The sequence below is a fragment of the Chaetodon trifascialis genome, chromosome 7 (assembly GCF_039877785.1).
Source record: "Chaetodon trifascialis isolate fChaTrf1 chromosome 7, fChaTrf1.hap1, whole genome shotgun sequence".
NCBI lineage: Eukaryota > Metazoa > Chordata > Actinopteri > Chaetodontiformes > Chaetodontidae > Chaetodon > Chaetodon trifascialis.
Genome location: NC_092062.1, coordinates 25,993,843 through 26,012,368, shown reverse-complemented (window position 1 = coordinate 26,012,368; position 18,526 = coordinate 25,993,843). Strand labels below are relative to the sequence as shown.

The window sequence follows — 18,526 nt, the reverse complement described above, 5'->3', positions numbered from 1 at the left end:
GCGTTGTTGTTGCAGTAAAATCCTGAATCGCATTTTCATGAAAAGAGAAACGAAGGAAAGAGAGGGGGTAAGAAGGAAATACAGAAGAAACAAAAGGAGAAAAGAGAGGATGAAATGAGATCAGAAAGAACGAGAGAAAACTGGGAAGAATATATGAGGAAAGAAGAGAGTGAGGGAACAAAAAACATTAAGAAAGTACTGCAGCGAGGGAAAAGGATGGAAAAGGGGAAGGAAGGTGCAAAAAAGTGACGATTTTAAATATAATTGGTCACTGCAGCTGCCAGTACAACTACGTCCAATTTGAACTTACATTACTTTTGAGTAAACATACTCATTTGCTTCCACCTGGTCCATTGATCTCTCCCTCCCTGCCCCCTCTTTGTCTGGCTTTGTGTCATGCCAGGGGGGAGCCAGCAGGGAGACACGACCGGCCCCGATTCCCTCCCCTCTCCCTGTTATGCAACACGCCTGACTCATGCTAGAGAGCCTCCTCTGCTCATGCCTCTCTGCATCCCATGATTCGCAGTGTCCTCTCCCAAACTCTCCCTCCCCCACCCTCTTCTTCTCCGCACGGTCCGAACAGAGCTTCACACAGGTTGGGGTTAGAGAGGAACCTGTATTCTGTGTGTGCGTAACGGTGAGCGTCTGCACGTGTGTGAGTGGTAATCGCCTGCAGGACATTAGATCCCTTCCAGCGGAAAGCATTCAGATGTACGGAGAGAGAGAACTTCAGCAGTAGTAGTTAGACAACCCCCACCCATCCACAAAAAGCCACGCTCTCAGCTATTTTCTCGACTTTGTTAGATGTTTTCTAACATATCATGGACCTCGCAATCATTGCATCTAAGAAAAACCAGAGCGAGGCTTCCAAAAGACAGCGGCGAGGCCTGTGGTGCAGCGTTTTTGCAGGTTGAGCTGGAGGAGTCGCTTTCTCGGGCGGCGGAGAGGCTCTCAGTGGCTGTCATTGATTTGTCCTCGTTGTGAGGCTGCCGAGGTTGCATCTGCAGCGAGGTCGGTTTGCCGTAACGGGAAGAAGAAGCTGGGTTTGTTATGTGCAGCAGCAGCAGAGGAGTTTTCTAGAAAAGTGCTGGAGAAGCTAAGTACTTTTAGCGTCAAGTAGATTTCACACTGTTGAGTGTTTGGTGTAGTCTGCCTGCTCAATGGTGCTGCCGAGGGGGGCCAAGGGAGGGCTACGGACACCCACCCACGGGCCTCCACCTTGCAGGATTTGTTGTATATACAACTATCTATCTGTCATCACGTAATTGTTTTGATATTGCGTCCATCCTCCTGTTGATGTTCCTCATGGCTTCATTGCATCTTCAGTCTTCGCGCTGTGCTTTGCAGCTACATCCCTGATTAGCTTTTGCACAGTTGCTCCTGAGGCTAAAAGGAACCTTTGTTTATCATAATGTCTCCTTGGCCTTTTAATGAACGAAGAATCAAGAGCTGAGATCAAGGATGAAGGCAGGCAGACAGGATGAAGAGAAGATGTTTGATTTTTTTTTGGCTCCTGTGGGAGACGCTTTCAGAGAGGAAGCTGTAGGCAAAGCAGCTTGTGTGCAGTAGCCCGCTAGATATAATTCGTTATTTCCACAATTAGATTTTGTACACATTATTGTAGATGGAAATGAGTGGATATTAGTATTCAGCTTACATCTGATGATAAATATGCAAGCTCTCAGGGAACAGACTCTTCTGTTTTTCGCTCTTTTGGCGCTAATGTTTGAACAGAGAGCTTTTATTTCCCTGAACATTTGAAAAGGACTTTTAAATTGATGCTGCCATAATTTGGATTTCTTTGAGAAAAAGTTACAGAAGCAGTTGTTCCTTTTCCTTTCATTTACACTTTAGGTGATAACACCTGCAGCACATGTTAACAGAATACAAACTAGATCATCCGCACCCCCGGTAACAGATGCCTTTAAATACCACACAAACAAAGCTTTCCCTTCTTTACAATTAGCACAGTGTTGCACCACCACTGAAGGTTAAATGAAGGTGCTGGTGTCCACGTGGCAAATGCAGGTAACAGTTCAGCCAGTCAGCTTATTTCACAGGTTATTTCCAGCCTTTGAAGGTGTGCTAACCAGCTGCTGCAGTGTTTGTTTTGCAGTCACAGCACTCACGGTGACAGAGTGAGACCACCGCTGTAGGACAGTCATATCTAGTTGTTCAGCTTGGCTTTGGTTAGCAGCGAGCTGTGTGATGGCTGACTGGCCGATTCAGCTGATGAGGGACCGCGTTCTCCTCCGGTGCTGAAGAGCCTCGGCCCCCGGCTCGTTCAAAAAGCCCTGTGCGCTCTGGCAGAAAGGGAAAACCGGCTATTAATAGCGGCCCCCTGCCCTGCCCCCTCCCTCACTCATGTGCACGGACACACAGCTCAGCAGTGGCACACAATTTTTCTTTCCATGTTCATCCACACACACACAAGCGCTACCCTGAAGCCTTTGGGAGCTCGGTCACAGCGTAGACAGGCCACCATCCTCCCCTCCTCTTCCTCTTTCATCGTTTTCCGCTCTCTCTCTTCCTCCTGTCCTCCCCCCACTTCCTGTCCAGAGCGCTGAGGTGCTCAGCTGTCTGAAGACTCCTGCTTCTCTCGTCCTTTCACTCCTGCTTCTGCTCATCTCTCCCTTTGTCATAATATTGCAAATCATATGAATTATTAAACAATGAAAGAGGAAGCGGCACTTCTTTATGATATTGCACATTGTTAGGTTAACAATTCACTGGAAGTCCATCATAAACAAATATGAAATAAATGGAGATACTGACGGGCGATATGATCCCCAGCGGCTTAAAGAAACATCTCGCATCAACAGTGAGAAAAGCAGTGGAATAAAACAACATTGCTGCCAAACTCCACCAACAGGAAAATATTTAAACTGTGTGAAATTGTCCAATAAATAAAAAATGAATCTGTGGTTGGCAGCTTAGGACTGCCGCCTGATTTAAAATGCAAACACTGATGAAAGCGGAGTCATTGTTGGCAGAATATGTGTCACCCTCAAACCTCGCCATGGCCTTTCAGCCGCTTGTTGCTGTTCATGACGCTGAAAACAGACAAAAGCAAACGGTAGACGAGTTTAAAGGGTTGTAGCTGAAAATAACCTTTCATGCAAGTCAAAGCACAAAAGATGCCTTAAAAAACATCAACTTGCTGCCATTTTTTTGCCATATTACTCCCTGATTTACACTTTGCAGTGCATCTCCACTGCTCCTTGGTGGTAACCCCCATGTTTGAGTGGTCAGATAACTGAACAGCACAGGGATCCCTCACCAGCTTCCCACCTGCCAACACTGCTCCCGAGTGTCTGAGGATTCAGGAGCTTTGATCAAAGTGCTGTTTCAACCGACCTAAACCTGCACTAACCTGATTTTTTGGGCCTTGTAGAGGTGCAGTAAAAGCAAGATCTGGCTCATTAGCTGTTAAATCCTCCTTGGTATTCAGCTGCTAGTTGCTAACTTTCTGTCCGCTGTATGCTGCAGGGCAGGTGTGTAAAATGGGCTTTTTTGAGCTTTTTAGCTGAAAACAGCTGCAATGGGTGCCCAAAAATAAAGCTGATGAGAGAGCTGAGAGTGAACCAAAAGGGTAAAGTTGCACGCTGTAAAAAGCAGAAGAATGAGCTGCATGATAAAGCTCCACAGAGTTAGCTGTTCTTCTTTAGTCATGTCAGTCATGTTAGTCATTGTCACTATGAAAATACTGATTGTAGTCGCCTTAAGTATTCTCTTCAGGTCAGAAACAGATTTGTTTCTTAGATCAGAAACTGCTTCATGGTGAAACATTAGAGCCCATTATGTAACTGTGTAGGACATTTGTCCTTCAGGACAAACATGTCCTCTCCTTGTACCTTTTCTTTTGGAATATTAATGCTGCAATTCCACAAAAAGGTCGACTCAAGCTTTCATTACTCAGCAAGTCCTAATTACTGTTATTTAGTGGCCAAACTGCGAAGTCTCAAAGTGCTTTGTATTTATATGATGATGATTAGGCTTTCAATCTTTGCTCTTAAGACTCCTAATCAATTATTTTGCCTCTCAGATGAACGAGATGGATCGGTACCTGATTTATCCTTGAGCTAAATGCAGCTGTTATTCTATTCTCGCCGCGCTGATCGACAAACCTGAGCTGTCTGAATGTGACGACAGAGGGAGGCGGAGAGGGAGAGGCAGTATCCGGTTACAGTGAGTGCTGAAAGGTTGACGGGGCAGCACAGAAGGCAGATTCCCAGACTGCAGCTCACAGGGAGGCTTGAGAAGAGATACCTGCTGTAAGGCCCATCCTGGTCACCGTGGTTGTCTTTCTGTCTGTCCTCCACCTCCACGCTGCTGCATTGCGGCGACAGCTATTGAGCCCAGTCATCATCCCTGGCTCATTTTTGCCGCTATGAGCTGTATTGTCAGGAGAAGCGGCTCACAGCTGTCTCTCAGAGTGAAACGCATGCAGATGCACACACGCCACCCACGCACAGGCAATGGCGGACATTATAGGACATTACGGTGTGGGAGAAAATGGGAAATATTGAGACAAACACAGGAGTTCACGCATGCAAATAAGGGACTACACACACCTGCAATTATGGAGACTTGGCAACATATGCACGCAGAGAATCCCCTGCAATCCATCAAACAACAGAGTGAAAGTCACCTTCTCCCCTAATTCAGCATTGCGGTGTTTACACAGGCGAGGGAATCAGAGTCACGCACACACTTTTATCAGCGCCTTTAAGGTATTTTCATCTAGAGGGAAGGGACACCCCTCTTCTCTTTGTGTTATTCCAAGTCAAAAACATCCATCCTCAGTGCTAAAATTGGCTTTTTCTGCCTCAGCATTTCTTGTAATCCTAGTGAGTACGAGCTGCGCATCCAGCTTCATCAGCAACACTTAACTTGTTGAGACCGTGTGATGGATTATCTCAGCTGATCCGACAGATCAGTTTAAAGCCCGTGCAGACCTAAATCATGGATGTAAATCATGAGGTGAGCTGGTTGACCCCAGGATATCTGGCTCATTTACTCCATTTAGGAATACAAAGGCAGGGCTGATTTGCGTCAAACAGTATCAGCTGTTGTGATGTGGTTCCCATTAGGTGGAGTAACAGCTTGCACCCTCATCACTGCTGCAAGTCTCCTTGATACTGGACAGAGTACAGCAAGCTGGTCATTACAGCTAAACAAGCTGTGACATACAAAATGAGGCATTTTGCATATTGCACTGACTCTGGTTTGGTGGCCATTAAAAGTGAAGATAGTTAAATGCAATGATCTGCTTCAGATTCGCCGGGTGGTGAACCTACGATGAAATAAAATGAGAATCAGCTTCTGACCGTCACGCAAAGCACTTAAGTCAGCATCATCATTCTGGAGCTTTGGGCTGCATCTCATGGTCTTTATCAGTATCCCATGAATGACATCGCACCTCACGATTTGCACCCAGTGCCGATGCAGGAGGAGATAATTTACCTCTTCCTTCCTCCAAGACGGTTACAAACCACCGTGTTACATCTGTTTCATGATCTGACAAAGCTCTGGCTAGGTTGGGTAGCTCCAGGGCACTGACACAGGTAGGTTTAGACGACATGGGTACGCTGAGGGAAAGACTGTGGTTTGAGTTCTTCATTAAGGTTGTTGGGATCTTCGTCATGCTTTGTAAAACACTGGCGGCCTCCCGTGTTAAAGTCCGGTGTTTCGTTGTCTCATCCATCCATGCCGGCCTCGTCCCTTCATGGACTTTGTCACGTTATAATTTCGTCTGACATCCTCCTTTACTGTTGTTGTAATTATTACAGCCATTTGTCACTTTTTGCGACATTTAATGAAACAACTGATGTTGCCATTCTTCTTGGGAGGACTGAAAAATATTGTTATCGGACTTTAAAAGACTGAACATTATCCAGGGTTTTATAGAATCGTCCAGTATTGATGTTCTTGTCTGGTGATAGTAATGGAACTGTGAACACATTTAGGATTTCTCATCTTTATTATCTTTGAAGTTAAGCTTTACTCTAGAGCTTGAAAACAGCAGATGACAAAGCAAAACTGAGACACAGTTTGTCAAAGTGAGAGGAGAGAATGCAGGAGGCCTACAGGAAGCAGACAGGATCAAATCTCTTCATTGAAAATAGCAAAACTGGCACACAGGAGCAGACAAACAGAGCAGATGAGTCAACAAAGACTGAGCTGAAAACTGGACTGAAATACAGACTAAACTGATGAGGGGATGAGGTGCAGGTGGAGAGGCGGGCGGAGGAGCTCAGGTGAGGCGAATGAAACAGGAGAACAGGGAAGGAGCTGATTGGCCGGGGAAAACACTGGCAGGGCTAACGAGGCTGATGCAGGGCGGGTATGGGAAGCCAAAAAAGCTCCAGAAAACACGAACCAGGCCCAGCTGAAAGCTCTGGAGCACGTGGACCTTTAGTTGAGATCGTCTTGTCAATGAATCGGCGGTTTGTGTGCCTGCAGTAATGAGGTAGCACCGCGTTATTGACACAAGACGTTCAGTTAAACTCATCTAAAATCAAACTCGACGCCTTGACTCTGATACAGTCCGATTAGTGGACTCAGTGCAGATACGTGTCTTAATGCTGGACACACATGGGTTTAATTCGCACATTTAGTAAAAAAACATAGCATAGATGTAAGAGTCGAAGATTTTACCAACAGAAAACTGAGAATGACATTTAAACACAGATGTCAAGAGCAGGCGCTGCACCTCCTCACTCATTCAGAGTGATCTCACCAATAACTGTTGACAGGATGTCAATAAGGCTGAGATGCAAGCGAGCAACTGGTGCGTGTGTGTGTGCGTGTGTGTGTGTGTGTTGGAGCGTCCTCACTGCCGCAGAGGGAGAAAGCTCGAGAGGCCGGCAGAGCGAGGCTGGCGTGGGATGTGAGTGATGTCACACGACACCGGTGATGTTCGCGTCTGTTAACGGCCTGTCTGCTCCCTGGCGGTGACTTCCTGAAGCGGCCGATGCTGTGTCAGCTGAGGTGATGCTGTGGGAAGAAGGATGTTTCTGGGAATTTAATGCAGAAGATCTCCCTCTTTTCTGCTTTGTGCAAAACACTTCAGTCGTCCAATTAGGCTTCGCATGAGCTAACAGACTGGGCATTGGGAAGCTAATGAGAGTGCACGTGAGTGCTGGATGTAATATCAATGAGTATACTGATGAATAATACCTCATTATCACGTCCTCTGTCCCTCTTCCCTCCCTCATTATGTCTTCCCATCACATTCCCTGCCCTTACTCTCCTCCTCTTCCCTCCATGGCTTCGATTCCCTCGTTCTCCTCCAGGTCTGATCGTGTATCTGGGTATGATGGTCGGGGCCTTCGTGTGGGGCGGCCTGGCTGATCGGATCGGCCGACGGCAGACCCTCCTCATCTCCCTCTCCATCAACAGCGTGTTTGCCTTCTTCTCGTCCTTCGTGCAGGGCTACGTCTCCTTCCTCTTCTGCCGCCTGGCCTCTGGTGTGGGGTAAGGAGGCAGATGACTCACACACGGGCACGGCAGCCAGGCCTGCAAATGAGACAGTCACGACCGCTGTGGTCCATCAGTTGACTTGACAGGCAGAGCAGTGCCACATGTCGAAGGACAGACACAAATCCTGTGCTTATATTAACAGGAAAAAAATCCACCCACAGACACTTGGATGTTTGGCGTTTTCTGCATTTCAGGAGCTGTTGAGCAATCAAGTGTTGGAATGTGCTTTTTGATGTTTTGAATTTCCTTCAAGCTGTTTTATTTGCTGGAGCTTAAGGCAGTAATTTCATTCATTTAGGTCAAGAACATCCACACAACGAGCCTGTTTTTGATGAAAGTGTGGCGTAAAAGCTGTAGAAATGTAGCTGCCGTCACACTCCTGATTTTTAAATGAATAATTTGTAGCTTTGGTGTTTTCTGGTCTCTTGAGGCTACTTTTGTCTACGGCGTCAAATGCTGTTGACTCTGGCAAAATAGCGGCTTTTGCTCCGATTATCAGGGTCTCTCTTTAAAACATGACCTTGTGTTGTTTCGTCTGATTTGTAGGTCATATCGAGGCATCAGTATTGAACAGACTGTTACATAACTAGCCCCTTCTCGTACTGCTCTGCTGAGCCGCCGGCGTGGGTGTAGGCTCTTGTTGATGCTGCCACCAGGGGGCGTCATAGTCAGACGCCTTCAGATCCTTCAGATAATTGCTTTAATGTAGAAAGTTCATCTGTCAGTAAACCTCATTATTCCTTTATTTACATGCTGCATGCAACTGAATAATTTGGTTAGAGCTCATAATTAAAATACTGTAACGCAGGTTTGAGCTCAGCCTAAAGACAGACTGTGAAGTCGTCCATTTCTGGTGGAATATGCATAATGACTGATTCATCATGGATATTGCTGCCATTTGCAATGTGGTGAACTTCAAACTTTTCCAAACTGACTCTGTTAACAGCGCGGCTCCTGTTTGGCTGCAGAGCTGTGAATGTGTTGGCGCCATCAGATCCCATCTGATTGTAAATCGTTGCGATGTAACATGTGCAGAGGCCGTAAAGATGGTGCTATCGATTGCGGTCAGCTTGGCCGTTACGACGTTAATCTTCACTCTTAATCAAGCACGAGGCTTCTCAGTCGTTTCTCATGTCTCACGCTCTTCCATGCTCTCTTTTCTGTTTTCCTTTAATTCATTGTGTTTTGTCTTTCTGCTGTTCCTTCCTCCCTCTCTTTGTCATATTGCTTTTATTCCCGCTCGTTTCTTTCTTCACAGCATTACCTGATTTGTTTTCTTTTGTGTCATCTTTCCCGCTCTCTTCTTTCTCTCTCTTATCTCACCCACCATTTGCTTCTCCTCTGTGTGGATCCTTTCTCTTGCTCTTCTTTTAATTGTCTTTGCCTTTCAACTCCTGCCTCCCTCTTTACTCCACAGCATCGGTGGCTCCATTCCCATCGTGTTTTCCTATTACTCTGAGTTCCTGGCGCAGGAGAAGCGAGGAGAGCATCTGAGCTGGCTCTGCATGTTCTGGATGATTGGCGGTATCTACGCCTCCGCCATGGCCTGGGCCATCATCCCACACTATGGTGAGAAAAGCAAACAGATCGGCCAGTCAGCAAATAATGGTCTGAGGCAATATGTATGCTGGTTAGTTAATGCGTTAGATAGCATTTTGCATATTTAGTACTTTTACTGTAAATGCTTTAAATAAATTTTGATGCTAATAGTTCAGTACTTTTACTTGATTTCACTTGTAAAAGAGTTATTTTATACTGTGAAAATGCAACTTTCACTTAAGAAAAAGATCCCAGGAGTTCTTCCACCACTTTCATTTGATGCAAACTACATCAGCAGCGTTTTGAGGGGGTCGCAAAATGAGCGTTACCTTAATTTCATCTTGTTTGCTTCTTAATCTTCATCTTAATATGGTTAAACAAAAGTGATTTTAGCAGAGGTGTCAGCCTGTGTGCTAGCAGCCTCTTCTGGAGCTACTGCCAAGGACAGGTAACATCTACTTTATCCCCTGTTTAGCATTAATAAGAATTATATAAACACATAATGGTTTATAACAGTATAATAAAGTCCAAAGCTAAGATATAGATTAATGTCTATTAATGTATTTGTTAACAATTCTAACATAACTTTATAACTAAAAGGATGTGTAACCGGTGAATTGATGATAAATGTATGATTGATGACACAGTGCTTCATAGCTTTAATGTAAAATGACTGAAATGACCAAATCCATACTGTGTGCTACAAAGCATTTATTAGCTGTTGGTACATTATTTACAGCCAGGTTTAAAACAGTCTGTAAATGTACTGAAAACTCATGAAGGGACAGTAGTTTGATTTAAAACTCAGGTCCACTGAAGAGCTTTCAGCCACATCTCTTATTGGTATTTTTAAATAAAAAGATGCTAAATGATCAATGCTGTGGGTACGAGCTTAAAATGAAGTGTTACCGCGCTAAAACAGTTGATGCAATGTGTTTCTCCTTTTTTCATATTCTCAAATTTTAGTCAACATCCGGTAATGACTAAGACCAAGTCAAGTCTGAGTCAGAAAGCTTGATGCTGGATTGACTTCAGTGCTATTTTCAGTGTCAGAACAATTGAGGCTGAAAGGTTGTGCATGTTTTTTCTGTTGTAATAACTTCCTTTTTGTGTTAAGCACCTACTCAGATGTCAAAAAACATGCATAGTGTACATTTTGAGCTCAGTTCATTTCAACCTGACTGAAGAGATCAACTCGGCCAACATGGCGACATGGAGCACATGTGATAAAAGCCACTGCAATGCAGCTCTTAATCGCTGCAGTTTAAAGAAATGCATACAAGCAGAGCAGTACAGTTTCAATTGAGGAAGCTTGTCCTGCAGCTGCCTCTTAGCTCCTCTTTTCTCTCACACCTCCTCCCTCTCTCCCCCTCTCTCCTCATTTAGGCTGGAGTTTCCAGATGGGCTCGGCCTACCAGTTCCACAGCTGGCGTGTCTTTGTGCTGGTGTGTGCCTTCCCCTCTGTGGCGGCCATCTCTGCCCTCACCACCATGCCTGAGAGCCCCCGCTTCTACCTGGAGGTCAGCCTGACAGCTCTCGCCACACGCTGTGGAAATGCTCTTTGAATACAATGACTTCTTGAATGCATAAACAGCCTTGAAAACAGTTGCAAAGTGGAAGATGCTGTGCTGCTTAGACGCTTTTCCAACATCATTTGAATACATTAATAAACATGCACATATATAGATCTGGGAGCAGGCTAGTGTATTTTGAATACTGACACACTGAAAAGTAAATAGGAAAGTTAAAGATAAGACACAAACTGTGTAGCTGGTGTGAATGTGCAGTGAGCTGGTCAAAATAATTAGCATCCCCGGATTACCATCACTCTGTTAATGTGCTACTAAGCCACTTTTAGCAATCATAACCACAGCAAATGACATATTTTCATGTATTCATTTATTCGCTGCTTTACACACACAGAAACTGTTACTTCAGTAGTAATTTGCCCACTTGTTCTGTGTGGTTTTTCATTCGAATTAACTTTGATGTTTCAAGACCCCTGCTCTCTTACACACCCACCCACACACACACACACGCATAGACATCAAAAGGCATCAGTGAATCGTTTTAGTACAGTAAATGAAGCTGGCTGCAGGGATACAGAAAAATCTGCAAATGGTCACAAAAAATCTGCAAACTGAGATGTGAAATGTTGTGTACATTTAAACATAAAACAGCATTATGTTTAAATGATTAAGTATAGGTTTTGAATGAAAGATCTTTGGTTTGGGGTGTAAAAAAACCCTTTATAAATACACACATTTGGCCCATATCTCAACATTTCACAGTTCAGTTTACTCACTGATAGAAATTGGATCCCTGAAGAAAAACACTTGGGAACAACTGCCATAAAAGAACAGCTACATTTTTTGGGAAACACAAATATTTGCTTTTTGCAGAGAGTTAGCTGAGAAGATTGACACCACTCTCATGTCTGTATGGTAAATATGAAGCTGCAGTCAGATGCTGGTTAGCTTAGCTTAGCATAAAGACTGGAAACAGGGAGAGGCATCCAGCCTGGCTTAGTCCAGAGGTAACAAAATCTGCCTTCCAAGTTTTCTAGATGCTCTTAATCATAAAGTTATATCCTGTTTGTTTAATCTCTATTAGAACAGAAGTGTAATGTGAGTTTTTAGAGTTTTATTTGTGCTAAGCTAAGCTAAGCTAAGCTAAGCGACTGCTGGCTGTAGCTTCATATTTGAAGCCACAAGAGCAAAGCTGAGTCTTTCACATCTTGACTTTAACATCCTGAAAAATGGAAACTGATCATAACATTGGCCTCAATTGGCTGCTGAAAGCTGATTTTCAACAGATGCCACATTTGAGGGATTAATTTCTACAAATGTGTGCTGACGTTTTGTGGCTCTGTCACATCTGTTTGGCACTCACATCAAGGTGTCTCAGACACTTACGAAGTCGCTAATTAATGTTTGAACCAAAACATCACTCGCTCTTACACCTGATCATTAACCAGAAATAAACACAGGCTTCACAAACTGTTCAGACGTGTTGAAATATTGAGTGTGACTTAAGGCCTGCGCCACCTTCTGGTAACCTTTCACCCTCCCTGCTGGGAGGTCTTCATTCCCAGGAAGACAACATAAGTGCTGACTAACATGTAAATTAGTTTTTATTGTTTTTCTCCTCCAGAATGGGAAACATGACGAGGCGTGGATGATCCTGAAGCAGGTCCATGACACTAACATGAGGGCCAAGGGCTACCCAGAGAGGGTCTTCTCTGTAAGGAATCTTATTGTCCGCATGCAGGAAAAAACGTCTTCACACAGCGCATGTGTGTCTGTCTGTAGGCTAATGCAGTGCAGCAGGTTTTGAGCTCTGTGCTGCATAAATCTGCATATTAATGAGTTCAAACAGATTTTTCTTTAAACGGCTGTAATGCTTCCAGCCACACAGTTCATGTTAATAGATAAACGAAATAGGGTGACAAATATACTTTGTAACCTCCTCTTACTATAATAACCAATAAATTAGTCATCATAACTGGCCATGTTTAATATATCATAGTGTTAATGGTGAGAGATTAGGCAGATCAAGTCCCTCTCGTTATACAATTTTTAGGTCGAATGGAGTCTTTTTATTTTCTCAGGGGTTGGGTGCCTCTATGGGGGCTGCTGATTTGTACATTCATTTGAATAATAGAGATGACTAATAATATGGAAATAACATGAATGCTACTGAGCATCTGTAATATTTCAAAGCGAATGTTTAATGTCAAGCAGTGATGAAAAATCCGATAGTGAATTTATTATAAGTTACATATATTTCATATGACTTGCATGTCGAAGCATGTTTTATTCCCTCACATGTAAAGCTTCAAAGTGCTTTGAGGAAAAACGTAATTAACCATCATTAAACACAGTAATTTACTGATTGTGCTGTTGCTCCCAGGTGACCACCATCAAGACAGTGAAGCAGATGGATGAGCTGCTGAACCTGGGCGATGGCGCCGCCTGGCATGAGAAATGGAGGACAAAGCTCACTACGCTTTTCCATCAGGTGATAAACCCTTCAGTTTGTTTTATTTCACTGTTTCTCATGTGGGAATATTAACTTTATGAGAAAAGACTGATACCACTCCCATACTTGTTTGGTAAATATGAAGAAAGGGCTAGGAATCAATTAGCTTAGCTTAGCTTAGCATGAACAGGGGAAGGATGGGGAAACAGCTAGCCTGCCTGTGTTTTAAAGCTCACTTTCAGCTGTTTTTACAGGTGTCTTTAAAGTAGAATCAGGAAATAAAAAGTTGCGTTTGAGATTTGGCTAAGCTAGAAACCTCCAGCTCCAGTTTGATGAGAGTGGGGTAACGTCTAAGGCTTGTTCTCCTTTAAAACAGGGCGGGTCATCAGTGTGCAGGGGGGGTATAACTGCCCACCAAATCCTGTGAGGAAAATTCAAACCATCAAAGCATTATTATGTATTATAATCAAGAGAATCAGCATTTTGTTTGAATAAGTGTTAAATAAATGTCATTTATGAGCGCATCCGACAGACAGGTGTACCTCTTTTGAAGGTGGACGCACAGTCGGAAGATGAAATGTTGCAGGACCCCGCTCAGCTCAGGCTTTATTGATGTTATAATTCATTTTGTCTTTGTGGATGATGTGTATTTAGTGGCAGGACATGTTTGTCTCTCAGCTTGTGCTGTCTCACTTTGCTTACCCTATGCCTGCAAAGGGATTCTGGGACATGGTGTTTATTTCTTACAGCTGATGAAAGATGTTGTTTTCCGTGACGCCCGGTGTATGTTTGCTTTTTATCTGCCTGTACTGTATATTTATTGTTTTCTCTCTGTGTGTCCACGTCCGTGCTCCTTCAGGTGTGGAGTAATTTCCAGACTGTTTTCTCTCCCGAGTACCGTCGCACCACCTACATGATGATGGCTGTGTGGTTCTCTATGTCCTTCAGGTGAGATTAGGCTAAAGGACGGTGAACCACTGCAGGTTTTCAGCCAGTTGATGAAGTCCATTTATTTGCTGCAATCAAAGAGAGCTGGCTAGTGCTGAGCACGGCAGTATTTCGTTGTTGTTTGTTGGCTGAACAGCTTGCTGTCAGGTAGCTGTGTGTGATCTGAATGCAGAGGAAATGCTCATGTGTCCATCATCAGTGACAAAGCCAGACTGCACATGAGGTTTGTATTTCCAGAGGAGTGATTACTCCAAAGAGCTTTTATCAGATTTTATCTTACTAAAATGAAACAGCAAAGCAAAGAACAAGAAGTAATGAGGCCAGTGAGGAATGTTATTTTGTATCAATACTGCTGAAAACTCAAAAAGTTACTGATCTGCAAAGAAAATGTAGTGGAGTAAAGCTACAATGTTGACCTTTAGTGGAGCACAGGGCTGACGGTCCACAAAATGCTAATAATGAACTGTACTTGAAGGAATAGTTTCAGATTGGGAAATATGCTTATTTGCTGGCACAGTGTCAGATGTGATGATACCAGTCTCATGTCTATATGTTAAACGTGATGCTACTGGCAGCAGCCAGTTAGCTTAGCTTAGCTGAAACAGGAGAAACAGTTAGCAGCAGCCACAACATCCACCTGGTAACACCTCGAAAGCTCATTAACTAACATGTTATATCTTGTTTGTTTAATCAGTAAAAACATCAAAGTATAAAAATGATGATTTCTCATTTTAAAGTGGCTTATATGTTCAACTACTTCTTTGTGGCGAGCAGTCACTTCCTGGCGTCCCTGCTGGTTGCGTCATTTTTTGTACTCGCTAAACAAACGAGATATAACATGTTAATTCCTCGAGTGCACAGAAACACTGCTCATGTTCTTCTTTGACAGAGGCATCGTCATTCCCCTGCAGGCCTGTTTCTGTATATTTGCCTTTTCTGTGGCAGCAGCACTCTCACTTTGTCTCTGTCTCTCTCCTCCTCCTCCTCCTCCTCCTCTTCCTCGACCAGCTACTACGGTCTAACAGTGTGGTTCCCCGACATGATCAAGTACCTGCAGAAGCAGGAGTACTCCTCGCGCACCAAGGTTTTCGTCAAGGAGAAAGTAGAACACGTCACCTTTAACTTCACCCTGGAAAACCAGGTCCACCGCCAGGGAGAGTACTTCAACGACAAGTGAGTCAGCTGTTTCCCCTTGTTAGGGTTGGCCTGTCGAAGGAGGCCTCATTTTAAATTGGCCAGTTGCCTTTTATTCCAAGAACATTCCACAATTTTCATGTTTTCCATTTCTCCAATACTTTGCAGTGGATGGATCAGTGTAAATACTATGCGGTGGATGACAATAAACCAGATGAAAATATAAATGCAGGTTCAGCAAATGCTTCATTGTGAACATTGCTGAATTGGATGAAAGCCCTGCAGACATGTTTAACAAGCCTGTCTTTGATGTTTCCTTTGACCTTGCCTTTTCAACCTGAACTCTGCAACAGTCACATGGTAATTGAATATCTGACAGCCTCACAGTTTGAAATCGTTGTGATGAAAGACTTGTCTCTCTCTCTCTCCACTCCCCACTTCCATCTTCCATCTATTCATCGTCTCTTTGCCTCCGTCCTCGTCTGTAATTCCTTGCAGATTTATGAACCTGAAAATGAGGTCTATGGTGTTTGAGGACTCACTGTTTGAGGAGTGTTACTTTGAGGACATCACCTCCAGCAACACCTTCTTCAAGAACTGCACCTTCATCGCCACCCTCTTCTACAACACAGGTAGGACACACACACACAAATGCAGACCCACACTGTATGTCAAACGTGAGTGGCAACTAAAAAATTCTGTTTCTAACAAATGAGACATGAATGCGTTGCATCAACTTTCAACTTTACAGCAGGAACATCTGTTGTGTCTGTGATGCATGAATGAGAGGTCGATGTGTGTGCGGGTGTGGTGCCGAAAGAGTGCGAGCAAACAAACAGAGGAAGACATGGCTGTGCGTCCTCCGCCCCGTCATGAAGTTAAGGAATCCAGTCCACGGAAGATCATCACAATATTTTCTTTATTGCCTTTTAATGACATTTTTTTCTACAACGTAGGTCAGTTTGATGCTGATTTCTTTGACATCCCTTCAAAAAGCGAATAAATTCTTCAATCAGAATGTGCAGTAAGCTGTGAACGTGATCTTGTCTTTCCCATTTCTCTCTCTGCCCTTGTTCCTCCTGTGCTATTTATAGTGCTCTCAAAGAACTCCGTATAAATAACTTTCTTTTAAGTGGAGATATTAGCACAGTGTCACTCATTTCGGTTTTCTGGCTACAAATTATTGAAGGATTGTGTGAGTGTAGTGTCGTCATCTAGTATCATGATGGATGGATGATGCTGTCATTGATCTAAGACAAAGTACAAGTACCTGTACAATTTATAATCAGCACAACAGCCCTGGGCATGTATTTGCATCCAATGACATCCAGCTTAAGTAGACAGTGTTTTTTCCACCTTTCCTTGTCACGATCTACAAAAGAGCAGCAAAGTCAGCTCCAGCTGTCTGTGAAAATGGCTCAATTATTTTCTTTTCCCCTCTCGGCTGACTCCACTGTTGACTGGTCTGAAATTGCGGCGCCATCTCTCACCTCAAACCATACGACTGATTTTCCTCCCCTGAAGTTACACAATAGAAGTGACATGCAGAAAGCGGATGAGAACTGTGTCTTTTTACATTTTAGAAAAGGGACAACGTCCACTAAAGACTCAGCAGCTGTGTCCACACATATAGACACTTGCACACAATAGATGCATCCGCCAGACCTTCCGCTCGCTTTGTTGGTTGTTTGCAGTCTTGACACACGTCAAGCAATCACTCACAGCTGCTATCAGCGGCAGCCAGGGGTCCCTCATTAGAGTGGGATTATGAAACTTGTTTGCTTATTAATGCTTAATCTCTCTTTAGGCTCCCTGTGTAGAACTTCAGGCTGTCTCATAGTTGCCATAGTGAACTGTACCTTATTATCACAAAGTGGCATGATGGGAGCAAATGACATGATGAATGCTGTTGAGCTGCACAGGTGTGACATCATTTTAGCTTGTATGTGCTGGGCCAGAGGCTTAAAGGGCTGTTCTTCACAGTTTATCTACTGTTATTACTGCAAGATGCCAGCAGTTTGTAGTCATATTCACATTTACTGCAATAGAGTGAGTCTTGGCAGATTATCTTTAGAATAAAACACCTGTGGGGTTGCAAGAAATGAGTTACTTTCTGTTGGCCCAAAAGGTCACTCGGTCACTTCTCTGCCAAACGAAAGTGACAAAAAGAAATAACCTGTTCGCCCTTTTACAGGAAACAAATAGGAGAGGGCTTCAGGAGGCCCGACAGAGGAGTGATGTAGTAATTATAATGTGAGAAATGTACGAAACATTATTTAAGAATAAAAAACTGTCCCTAAAAAGCAGTGAGTCTGAACAGATACAGCAGACGGGTACAGTACTGCAGCTGTCTGTGTTTGGACTGAATACATTTTGAGGACATACTTTGTGATGGTGTTATACTGGACTGCACGTTATTGAAATGATTTCCTAACAAAAAGCCAGGATGTCAGGTGAGTTTCTTTGAACAGCTGTGAAGCTGTGACTCAAACAGCCAATGCTGTATGCACGACAGGGCTCCTTTGCAGTGGCTGTAGCCTCTGAGTGGCTGTCCTCAATACTGCACATCTGGCACAGGCACACTGACTGTGTCATACTGTTTGTTGCAATAAGGATTTAAACCTCTGTATAATGAATAGATGAATAAATAGAAAGCCCACCGACGGCGATTTAATGATACTGATGTAAAGGGAGTTTAAAACAGTTATTCCTTTCACTTTCATTTGTCATTATATCTGCTGTAATTCAGAAGACATGAAAAATTGGGACGAACTTTCACACACCAGGAAGTTTCAAAAGTATCTTGCCTTGCACACCTCTGTTGACTGACATGTCCTATAACCTGCACATTGTTCCATGTTGACACTCTTACAGTAAATAGAAATCTACAGCGAGGCTTAGATATGAAGCTGAAGCTCCTGGCGGGCGCTGTCCAATGGTGCTGATATCTGTTTCTACTGTAGACAAAATACAATAGGCTGTTCTCTAATATAGAAATATTGAATATCCTCTTATTGGCTTCGACTACAGAAAAATGTGAGTGGTGGATTTTGAACACATCTTGTCGTACATATTTTCCAAACTGTTTAAAATGTGGCGTGACCGGAAAAGCCACACGCCCCCGCGATTCAAACCCGAGTCCCATTCATGTTCGCTGTGACGTCACTCCATGACGCAGCAGGCCTGTGACGTGTGCGGCGGGAACATCAAAGGCAACAAAGCCAGCCTGTGATGTATATAGAGACTGAACAAAGTATTTCACCATTCTTGAGAAAAAAATTTGACGAACGGTATTTGCATTATTTCTGCTTTAGTGAACCAAACCAACCAAAGGAATGACCTTTTTTAGTCCGACTAAAGACTGGCTCAGAAGAGCTTCGGCTTACATTTTCGGATCTAAACCGGGACCTGATCCCCCCAGTCCACCGAGTGCTAACCC

General features: G+C 43.7%; 1 protein-coding gene across 1 annotated transcript in view; it reads left to right on the top strand.

The window, feature by feature from the left end:
• Positions 1-18,526, top strand: part of sv2a (synaptic vesicle glycoprotein 2A) — a 46,363-nt gene that overhangs the window by 19,912 nt on the left and 7,925 nt on the right. Inside the window, exons 3-10 of the mRNA XM_070965690.1 lie at positions 7,299-7,479; positions 8,903-9,054; positions 10,411-10,544; positions 12,178-12,267; positions 12,937-13,044; positions 13,865-13,953; positions 14,962-15,126; positions 15,586-15,719. Coding sequence (XP_070821791.1) covers positions 7,299-7,479; positions 8,903-9,054; positions 10,411-10,544; positions 12,178-12,267; positions 12,937-13,044; positions 13,865-13,953; positions 14,962-15,126; positions 15,586-15,719 — 1,053 coding nt within the window. The remainder of the gene's footprint in view (positions 1-7,298; positions 7,480-8,902; positions 9,055-10,410; positions 10,545-12,177; positions 12,268-12,936; positions 13,045-13,864; positions 13,954-14,961; positions 15,127-15,585; positions 15,720-18,526) is intronic.